At 43.8% G+C, this 11,312-nt stretch overlaps 1 protein-coding gene across 5 annotated transcripts in view; it reads right to left on the reverse strand.

The window, feature by feature from the left end:
- Positions 1 to 11,312, reverse strand: part of LOC121554286 (ankyrin-2-like) — a 130,990-nt gene that overhangs the window by 48,192 nt on the left and 71,486 nt on the right. For 4 of the 5 annotated variants that reach the window (XM_045227066.1, XM_045227067.1, XM_041867780.2 and 1 more), the window contains 13 exons: positions 10,389 to 10,586; positions 8,823 to 8,921; positions 6,977 to 7,075; positions 6,726 to 6,824; positions 6,270 to 6,467; positions 4,941 to 5,039; positions 4,347 to 4,445; positions 3,932 to 4,129; positions 2,653 to 2,751; positions 2,375 to 2,473; positions 1,697 to 1,795; positions 1,508 to 1,606; positions 1,321 to 1,393 (listed from right to left, as the gene is read on the reverse strand). In XM_045227066.1, the coding sequence (XP_045083001.1) occupies positions 1,321 to 1,393; positions 1,508 to 1,606; positions 1,697 to 1,795; positions 2,375 to 2,473; positions 2,653 to 2,751; positions 3,932 to 4,129; positions 4,347 to 4,445; positions 4,941 to 5,039; positions 6,270 to 6,467; positions 6,726 to 6,824; positions 6,977 to 7,075; positions 8,823 to 8,921; positions 10,389 to 10,586 (1,558 nt within the window). Of the gene's footprint in view, positions 1 to 756; positions 832 to 1,320; positions 1,394 to 1,507; positions 1,607 to 1,696; positions 1,796 to 2,374; positions 2,474 to 2,652; positions 2,752 to 3,931; positions 4,130 to 4,346; positions 4,446 to 4,940; positions 5,040 to 6,269; positions 6,468 to 6,725; positions 6,825 to 6,976; positions 7,076 to 8,822; positions 8,922 to 10,388; positions 10,587 to 11,312 lie in introns of all 5 variants that reach the window. The other variant, XM_045227064.1, reaches the window with a different exon arrangement.

Genomic DNA, 11,312 nt, shown 5'->3' on the forward strand with positions numbered 1-11,312 from the left:
TATCAACCACACAGAATTAATCAGTAAAGCATTGACATGTGTTTTCAAGGAGGTTTAAGTTAAGTTAGCCCTTAGCAGCATTTCAAACGTAGCTTACATATTCAGGCTCTCCCAGCCATGGCATGTGATATGAGATAGATCACAGCATTTCTGAGTGGGGATTTGAAATCCGCTTTGAACTGACAACACTCAGGGTGAAACTGTCTTCTAGGGTTCTGTACAGACAAGCTTTTGCCACTTTAATTGGTGTCTTTTTGCTAGAAGTTTAATGGCACTCTAGTCCAGGGGCAACATTTCTTAAGTCCTCAGAACATGTCTTGAAGTGGTGGATCTGAAAATGCTATTAAAACGCTTTAAAAACCACCCTTCCCCTTAGCTGATTTTTAAGAAGCGTGACAAAACAAAAACACTGTCGCATTGACATTAAAAAGGACACAGCCACCACTAGTGTCAATATAAAGGTTTGTTGACAGCACTGATGCTTTCAGCAATGATAACCAGTATTCCACATTTAGAGAAGTGGGCCTAAATGTGCATATCACAACCTTGGTTTCACCACACTATATTTGAATCCAAACCCTATCGGTAGGTGAGGTTAGTGCAGGTTCAAGTATGTCCTCTCAACCACTCATCCATGACAGGTTGTTTTACACAACCATCGCAGAGGAATCTCACACCATGCGAATTACCATGTCCACAACAAACCGTCACACACTCTTCAATAGTAATCACCACGGCAACCTTCACACGGAGTACCTTCTAAATCCATGGAGTCATCGGACAGAACATCATCCTCACTCTCTTTCAGCACTGTGGGTACAGTATGTAGGCCTATACAGTATACAGTACAGTGAGAAAACTAGCCTATCACAACACACACTAGACTCTCAGAAAAAAAGGAGAACCCTTTTTGGTTCCAGGTAAAAAACCTTTTTGGTTCCAGGTAGAACCCTTTTGGGTTCCATGTAGAATCCTCTGTGGAAAGGGTTTTACATGGAACCCAAAAGGGTTCCACCTAGAACCAAAAAGGATTCTTCAAAGGGTTCTCATATGGGAACAGCTCTAGATATCACCTTTTTTTTGTGTAGTATTGGGCAATGGGGAAATCGGGAAGGATTTGGGGAAGGCTTGCTGAGATAGCCTATTAGTCGATCACTGTCTACAGCAAACTGGGGCCAGGATTTGAAGTTGGACATGAAGTCTGGTTAACTGATGTTCTAGTAGGTCAAACATAAATGGACTGAGGTTTCGAATGATAGTCTTTATACATGGTTGTGGTCATATACAGTAGCCACCGACTGGATCAAGGGTCAAACTCACCCTCCTCATCAGAGACATCTAGGACTTCAGTCATGGTCTCAGGGACGTTCAACTTGTGTTTCTCTGTCACCGTCTAGACAACATAAACAGAATAAGATCATTATAACTTTAGAGGCTAAACCGTGTGTGAATGCTTTATTTTAGGGATAGTGGAGTGAGATAGTTGTGTGATAGTTGTGTGACTCACGGTTGTCGAGGTAATGATCTCCTCGGTGACAACCTTGAGTGTGTCCACCACCGAGATGTAGCCAAGTCGCCGGGCGATGGCCAGAGCTGTGTTACCATTCTGGAGGATGGGAGAAAGACATAAGTCTCTGTGTGTGTGTGTGTGTGTGTGTGTGCGGGTGTGTGTATGTTCAGAAGCTAGTCCACTCACCGCAGTGATGTTGTTTGGCTTAGCTCCATTCTGCAGCAGTAGATTGATGATGTGTGTGTTTCCTTGCTGTGCTGCTTGGTGGAGGGGAGTATATCCATTCTGAGAAGAGAAAGTCAAACATTGTAATTTTCAAGAGTAATGACTGTCTGGCAAGGCCTGAACATTTTAGAAATTCAAGTATGAACCCTTAGGCTAGCATTTTATCTTCTCTGTCAAAGAAAATAATTCATTATTGAACATTCATAACGCAGTTAAAGGGAAACTTCCCTTTATCTACTTCCCCAGAGTCAGATGAACTTGTGGATACCATTTTTATGTATCTGTGTCCAGTATGAAGGAAGTTAGTGGTAGTTTTGTGAGCCAATGCTAACTAGCGTTAGAACAATGACTGGAAGTCTATGGTATCTACTAGCATGCTAGCAGTTAACATAGAAATAGTATCCACAAGTTCATCTGACTGGGGAAGTATACTGTATAAACGGTGTCATTGCCAAAATCCAGAAGTATCCCTTTAAAAAAAAGGTGCTATCTAGAACCTAAAATAGTTATTCCAACTGAGGGTTCTACATGGAACTGAAAAGGGTTCTACCTGGAACCATAAAGGGTTCTCCTATGGGGACAGTCGAATAACCCTTTTTCTAAGAGTGTACTGCGGTAGTTTTGTGCATGGTGTATTACCTTGGTTTTGGCGTTGACACTAGCACCGTTCTGTAAGAGGAAGTTGACCATCTTGGCATTGCCATAGTGACACGCTACGATCAGAGGAGTGTAGCCCAACTGGAACGATAATGGTAAATCACAGTTAGTATCGAAACACATCTACTACTAACATAATGAAAAGAGAAACAGATAATCATTGGCATATTGAGGTACAATATATGGAGACATACTATATATTATCAGTATTCCAGTACAAGGGTCAGTCAATGCTAAAATGAAATGAATACACTCTATACCTTAGTTTGCTGGTCCAGGTTGGCTCCATGTTTAGCCAGTATCTCACCCACAGCCACCTTGTCCTCCTGGGCAGCCAGATGGAGGGAGGTGAGGCCACTCTGAAGGGACACAAACAACAATATGTTTCTCACCACCTCTCTACATGAATTCATCAGCATACTGTATACCTATGGACAGTAGTTTCTCCTGGTCAGGTCATGTGGTTTACCCAAAATATTAAAGGGAGGAGTTTTTGAGTGACAGGCGACTTTTCCCACCAAGACAGGCAATATCGCATTGACAGGAGGGAAAGATGTGATTGGGTATTTGGGTTTTTTCTCATGCCGAGTGCAAATACACTACACTAGATGTTACCAGTGTTCTTGCACCCCTGAGATAGTGTGCATTTGTCATCGGTATATGACAAGGCAGACTAGGTCAGGTAAAGCAGTGATATATCCCGATCCACTCAGCCCACTGGGCACAATTCAACGTCTATTCCACGTTGGTTCAACATAATTTCATTGAAATGACGTGGAAACAACGTTGATTCAACCAAACATAATTTCATTGAAATGACGTGGAAACAACGTTGATTCAACCAGTATGTGCCCAGTTGGAGGTCTGTCTGGGGTTGACTGATAGAGCTAAATGAAGAATGAATGGTTTGTAAAAAGTTTAAAGGAGGAATACATCTGGGTTTCTGCTTGGCTGGAGATAAAGCCCTGTGGCCTTGCTTGCATGCTCTAAATTTCTAAGACAAAGTGTGTGTGTGTGGGGGGCACAAGCACTCTCACACTCTTCCTAAAATAGCTTTGAAACAACACTCTCCCCTTCTTTTAACTTCATTCCTGTTACGTTCATACATGCCACGCCACAGCTCTGACATCAGAACTGAAGGCTGGATACTAACTTGAGAGCTGTGTGTGTAACTCATATTTCTTTGCAAACGTCACAAAGATATCGATGAATCTAATACAGGCCAAACGAACTACACCTGATAGGATTAAGCCCTTACTGAGAGTGGAACTATATTCACTTTAAAAGGGAGACTTTAAAGGAATGAGAGAACATGACAGAGTGGAATGAAAGACTAACATCAGAGGCCCTGTTCATTTGAACCCTTCAGAAGCAGTGAGACGTCACGTCTCAGAGAAGTGTCTGTGACTAGAGTACGAAGGCCGATGTACAATTTGAACGTTTCAGTTTTAACGTGTGGGTCGTTGAGGAGTGGGTCCAAATCTCGGCCCGAGGCCGCGTTACATAAGCAGTTTAAAACCGAGAGGGATGTAGGCCTACCTTGGTGGGGACATTGACTTGAGTCCCCTTCTCCATGAGCAGGGCGGCCATGTCAGCGTGTCCCTCCTGTGAGGCCAGGTGTAGGGGGGTGACGCCCTGCTTGGTCAGGATGTTGGTCTCCGCCCCGTACTGCAGCAGCACCATCGCTATGTCCATCTGGTTCTTCTTCGCCGCAATGTGGAGGGGGGTGTAGCCGTTCTGGAGGTAGGGAGGGAGGTAGAGAGTACGTCAACTCAGTTATACAGATACCCCAAAAATATGTACACACACGTACACACAAAGCTTCAAAACTACGTTGACCGTCCACCCCAAGGTCGACCGACGTCTTTCCTCCACCCCAAGGTCGACCGACGTCTTTCCTCCCATCTCTTTGAGGACAGTGACCGGGGAGTCTCTGAGTGATGGGAGGTCTCACCTTGGCCGTTGCGTGGGGGGAGGCCCCTTTGTCCAAAAGCAGGAGCGCCACCTTCTGGTTATCGTAATGCGCTGCGACATGGAGGGGCGTGAGGCCGTTCTGTATTGGATTAAATCAGGCTAGTTAGCGGAGCAAGCAGCTATTAATGCTAGCTAGTCAACACACACACACACACATATGATAAGCTGTGTTATAGGGGTACTATTACAGTGTGTTATTGAGAATTAGACTTATATTAAAGAGCAAGCAGCAGGAGGCTCGCCGGGTGGGTCCTTATTAAAAAAGAACAAGAAGAAAAATAATATCTGTTATCTGTCTTTCCTAATGCTAGAGGAAAAAACAGTAGTTAATCGAACTGAAAGTTGATTTGATCAAAATATGCTCACCGGTAGTCTCGCTGACAACATAGCCTCAATACAGAAATACGAAGACTTTTTAAATATTTAGCCAGATAAAGCTTTGATATATACTATTCTTTATCACATAACAGTACTTCAAGGTCAGTGAATTATCTGAATCGAAAATCGTGAAAATATAACACATGTAGAGCTATATTATCATTTAGGGATTGAGTTTTATGGTAATGATGCTTACCTTCCCAGCAGAATCAGGAGGGGCTCTTTTCTGCAGGAGAAGTTTGGTCACATCCAGGCTTCCGTACTTGGACGCCACATGCAGGGGAGTGAATCCTTTCTGTATGGAGACAACATACAGATGACGACTTAATAATTATCGCAACAACCACTAACTTTATCTTCATAAATGTGCATAAGGCTCATGGAATATATAAAAAAAGCAATCATTTCATAACAGCATCCTTTCCAAATGGATCTAAAATGAACGTCCAACTAATGATGTATGTGAACCAAACGTAATGCAATTGAATAAGATGCACAATAAGAACCATTCTCTGTGCACCCACATTGCTGATGCAATCGTAGTTAATACCCAAAATCCAACGTGCAGAGCAAAACTTGCCTCTCCCTCTTACAAGTAATACCTAGTCCCAATAGAGCCACCAGGTGGTGCTTGTTAGCCATTGTCACATTGACAGGAGGCCAGGGCTGTTTTGATAGGACAACGGTGCTGCTCCCATGTCACATGACCACAGTGTTTACGACCCAGCCCATGAAGGGAGGGAATCCTTTGTCTGTGTAACGCTGGTTCATTTCTGATGTAATGCACATCCGAGTAGAAACAATGTGTAGATAAGAAGAGAATAAGAGGCGCTAATGATGATCTTGTTTGAGGCTTTTGTGAAAAACAGGAGATAAAGATGATAATGTATCAAATGTGATCCAATAGATGAAATATAGGTGATTGGGGACAGAGGCAGAGAGGGGCATGCCTAGGACGATGTTGTTCAATGAGCATCCGAGCATCCGCTCTCCCTGTCCTTTTTTCATGCTAACAGCATGGAGAAGAGGGCACCACCATCATGAGAGGTGGATTTTACTGCCTCATAAACTGCTTTTATTCAGAGCCAAGAGCTTATGAATAAATTAGCACTGATATATTGTTGCGTCAATTCACATTGAATATCCTTTACTGACAACACCAATGTCCTCTTGTAAAATTTGGGAGAAGAGCCCAGAGGTTCTCCAAAGAATCATGAACCCATAATTGATTCAACCAGATTAAAGCAGTTCATACTGACAGTGGCCCCATAGTGGGCGCCTGTGAAACATGCCATACAGTGAATCAAGATATATTTCCTATCTAATCCACAAGGAAAGAAGGGGATATATTTCATCCATTAAAAAAATCCCCACAAAAATAGCACCAAGATGTACAGGTGTGAGTTGTGTATGTGAGCATGTGTGCTTGAGCATAGGCGGTGAAATGTAGGTGTGTGTGAGTGTGTGTGCTTGAGCGTAGGCGGTGAAATGTAGGTGTGTGTGAGTGTGTGTGCCCTCCACCCACCTTAGTAGCCAGTGAGTGTGAGGCGCCTGCCTCCAGCAGCACTGAAGCCACGTCCACCTGTCCCTCCCTGGCTGAGATGTGTAAGGGTGTGTATCCGTTAGTCGTGGAGGCGTCAGGGTGGGCCATATGCTGCAGTAGCAGCTGGACTATCTCAGTCTTCCCCAGACGAGACGCGATGTGGAGGGGAGTCTGGTCCTCCTGGAGGGGTAGAGACATGGAGGTTATAGTGGGCAGAATATTAGTTTTATTAGAGACATATATAGAGAGATTGAGGTTATGAGTGATATTACTTTTACGGTATTTGAAATTAATGGGCATAGTTAAAGGGCTGTAATGTTTCATTTTACAGCCCTGTTTAATTATGTTTTGTGGAAGCAATTGGTACTTTTTGGTAGGTTTCTTTGAAGAGTTCAACACCGATGATAAAGTGGTAAGTGGTGTAGTTAAATGTGTTACCCTGGCTCTGGCGTCCACCATGGCTCCGTTCCTCAACAGACAGCGCACCACCTCCACCTGTCCTGCCCTGGCCGCCATGTGTAGAGCAGTCTCCCCACGCTACACACAACACACACATACGAGTCAGCAGAAACACACACAAACACGCCAAGAACATTGTAGAGACACACACACCTGCGACAGCATAAACAAACAACGTGCTAAGACACGTCCACACACTGTCCATCACCACATTAACCCCCATCACTCACAATGTTGCTGACGTCAGGCGAGGCTCCGTTCTGTAGCAGCAGTAGGACGATGTTGAGGTGACCCATGAAGGCTGCTACGTGGATAGGAGTCAGACCAGACTGGAGAGAAAGGAAGAGGGGGACGGCGAGAGATTCGATCAAGAAATGTTTCATCTTTACATACACTACCGTTCAACAGTTTGGGGTCACTTAGAAATGTCCTTGTTTTCGAAAGAAAAGCTATTTTTATGTCCATTAAAATAACATCAAATTGATCAGAAATACAGTGTAGACATTGTTAATGTTGTAAATGGCGATTGTAGCTGGAAACGGCTGATTTGTTATGGAATATCTACATCTTCTGAAACTCATCAGTCTATTCTTGTTCTGAGAAATGAAGGCTATTCCATGCGAGAAATTGCCAAGAAACTGAAGATCTCGTACAACGCTGTGTACTACTCCCTTCATAGAACAGCGCAAACTGGCTCTAACCAGAATAGAAAGAGGAGTGGGAGGCCCCGGTGCACAAATGAGCAAGAGGACAAATACATTAGAGTGTTTAGTTTGAGAAACAGACGCCTCACAGGTCCTCAACTGGCAGCTTCATTAAATAGTACCCGCAAAACACCAGTCTCAACGTCAACAGTGAAGAGGTGACTCCGGGATGCTGACCTTCTAGGCAGAGTTGCAAAGAAAAAGCCATATCTCAGACTGGCCAATAAAAAGAAACGATTAAGATGGGCAGTCTGAGATATGGCTTTTTCTTTGCAACTCTGCCTAGAAGGTCAGCATCCCGGAGTCGCCTCTTCACTGTTGACATTTAGACTGGTGTTTTACGGGTACTATTTAATGAAGCTGCCAGTTGAGGACCTGTGAGGCGTCTGTTTCTGTTTCAGTTTCTTGGCAATTTCTCGCATGGAATAGCCTTCATTTCTCAGAACAAGAATAGACTGACGAGTTTCAGAAGAAAGTTATTTGTTTCTGGCCATTTTGACCCTGTAATCGAACCCACAATTGCTGATGCTCCAGATACTCAACTAGTCTCAAGAAGGACAGTTATATTGCTTCTTTAATCAGCACAACAGTTTTCAGCTGTGCTAACATAATTGCAAAAGGGTTTTCTAATGATCAATTAGCCTTTTAAAATGATAAACTTGGATTAGCAAACACCACGTGCCATTGGAACACAGGACTGATGGTTGCTGATAATGGGCCTCTGTACGCCTATGTAGATATTCCATTAAAGATCAGCCGTTTCCAGCTACAATAGCCATTTACAACATTAACAATGTCTACACTGTATTTCTGATCAATATTATGTTATTTTAATGGAACTTTTGAACGGTAGTGTCCATACAGTACTGTTTATGTGTTTGAAGCCAGTTCTGGTCAAAACACAATAGCTAATGAAACTAGTGTAACCAAGTCTATGTATAAATGGCATCTGTTATATTAAAGGTAGACTCAGCGATATGAAGTAGATGCAGAAAGTAAACAGCATAGTGGGTCAATTTCCACAACAACTACGAGTGTTGAAGCGCAAGGCTCAACTTCTCCGCTGTTTTGGTGCCCTGGCTACCATGCTGTAACAGCATGAAGCGAACACGTGCACATGCGCAGATACTGTGTGTGACTGTGTGAGAGCGAAGTCTTGCATCTCGCTCATCTCAATATCTCCGGTGCTGCTCGTGGTAACGTCATTTCGCTGAGTCTACCTTTAAGTCAACCATATTGAAGTGATAAGAGGTGTGGGGTTGCATTCTTGTGTACTGTATATTGTAGACGCTAATTTGTGTATTATCTAATAATACACGTATAATTGTGTATTATGATGTAACTGTTTAAATTTTGAAGGCTAGTGTCCTACCTCTGTGATGGCCTGGATAGAAGCTCCATACTTGACCAGCAGCTCCATCACCTTCACTCTATTCTTCTTACAGGCGATGTGCAGCGGGGTGAAGCCATTCTGACAGACACACACCCCAGACACAGAATGAATGAAACACACCTACAGTACAGGTGGCATATACATGTAGGGACATTGTTGACATGTTGAGACATATAGGAGAGGCCATCTTATTTTCACTCAAAACTGTGTTTTACCAAGTTCTGTCTCTTTGAAATAGAATCGACAAAATAGCCACCATACGTACACTACATGACCAAAAGTATGTGGACGCCTGCTCGTCGAACATATAATTCCAAAATCATGGGTTAACATTGTATATATGGAGTTGGTCCCCCCTTTGCTGCTATAACAGCCTCCACTCTTCTGGGAAGGCTTTCCACTAGATGTTGGAACATTGCTTGCTGCGGGGACTTGCTTCCATTCAGTCACAATAGCATTAGTGAGGTTGGCACTGATGTTGGGCGATTAGGCCTGGCTCGCAGTCGGCGTTCCAATTCATCCCAAAGGTGTTCAATGGGGTTGAGGTCAGGGCTCTGTGCAGGCCAGTCAAGTTCTTCCACACCGATCTGGACAAACCATTTCTGTATGGACCTCACTTTGTGCACGGGAGCATTGTCATGTTGAAACAGGAAAGGGCCTTCTCCAAACTGTTGCCACAAAGTTGGAAGCACAGAATCGTCTAGAATGTCATTGTATGCTTTAGCGTTAAGATTTCCCTTCACTGGAACTAAGGGGCTTAGCCCGAACCATGAAAAACAGCCCCAGACCATTATTCCTCCTACACCAAACTTTACAGTTGGCACTATGCATTGGGGCAGGTAGCATTCTCCTGGCATCCGCCAAAACGCGTTTCCACTGCTCCAGAGTCCAACGGCGGCGAGCTTTACACCACTGCTTGGCATTGCGCATGGTGATCTTAGGCTTGTGTGCGGCTGCTCGGCCATGGAAACCCATTTCATGAAGCTCCTGACGAACAGTTCTTGTGCTGACGTTGCTTCCAGAGGCAGTTTGGCACTCGATAGTGAGCGTTGCAACCGAGGACAGACAATTTTTATCTGCCACTTGTTCGTAGCCTAAGCCTAAGCTTTAGGGCCTAACTGTAGCCATTCAGTGATTCAGCACTCGCTGTTCCCGTTCTGTCAGCTTGTGTGGCCTACCACTTCTCGGCTGAGCCGTTGTTGCTCCTAGACGTTTCCACTTCACAATAACAGCACTTACAGTTGACCGGGGCAGCTCTAGCAGGCCAGAAATTTGACGAACTGACTTGTTGGAAAGGTGGCATCCTATGACGATGCCACGTTGAAAGTCACTGAGCTCTTCAGTAAGGCCATTCTACTGCCATTGTTTGTCTATGGAGAGTGCATGGCTGTGTGCTTGATTTTATACACCTGTCAGCAATGGGTGTGGCTGAAATAGCCGAATCCACTAAGTTTAAGGGGTGTCCACATACTTTTGTATATATAGTGTATAGGCGTAGCGTATTGGAAGTCATTGTATTAGTGGTAATAGGATTGTGAGTAGTACCAGTGCTCTAGCGTTGGGGTTGGCCCTCTTGTCCAGCAGCAGCTTGGTGACTCTGTAGTGACCGCAGTGAGCAGCGACGTGCAGCGCCGTCAGGTAGTCCAGTGTAACATCATCAACAGGCGCCTTGTGCTGCAGCAGGTGCTTGACACACTCGACATGGTCGCCTTGCGCTGACATGTGGAGAGGAGACAGACCGTTCTACAGAGAGAGAGAGAGATGGTCAGAGTGAGAGTGTGTGTTAGTGATGCGTGGGTCAGCTATTCGTTCACCCGCACCCGCCCACAATTGCTAATAATACAAGTGCTAAAGTGAAAATCTGAGGCCCGCACAGAAAAAACGTTTAGGGACCGGGGAGCAAATGCAAAAAAAAAAAAATGGGAAAGGTTTTCCATGCAAAATTTACAAATGACATCAGTTTGACCGGTTCTAAGGAAATTAAAAGCTTTTAAAACAACCTAAAAAAAATTATACGATTTCAGTTCGGCTTGGATGCATCTTTTATATGGTTGAAATACTATCAGGTTTTATGATGCTGATAAAGATAGCACCGCCACCTTTACAGATGGTCCCTAACCGCACATTCATTCTCTCAAGATGCTGAAATAAATAAATAATATTTTGCCACTCCCGAGTAAAAATGTACATTTGGTGTATAATTTTACTGCAAGAAATGCTTAATTCTGGAGGAGTTAATATTAAGGCTATGTGAGAGGTTATAGACCTACAGTCAGTGGCTACTATTCCATGAAGTCCCCGTCTTGCGACTGTCAAATTTGTGTATCGCCTCACAATCATAACACATATCATCCTCTTTTAACATTTCAGCAAATCTTTCCCAAACATTAGACTACTGTTCTGGCCCGCACTTCTATTTATTTTCAACTTTCCATTTCGCAGCTTTTCTCTTTTTTAATTAAACTCTGA

This window comes from Coregonus clupeaformis, chromosome 19, assembly GCF_020615455.1.
Source record: "Coregonus clupeaformis isolate EN_2021a chromosome 19, ASM2061545v1, whole genome shotgun sequence".
NCBI lineage: Eukaryota > Metazoa > Chordata > Actinopteri > Salmoniformes > Salmonidae > Coregonus > Coregonus clupeaformis.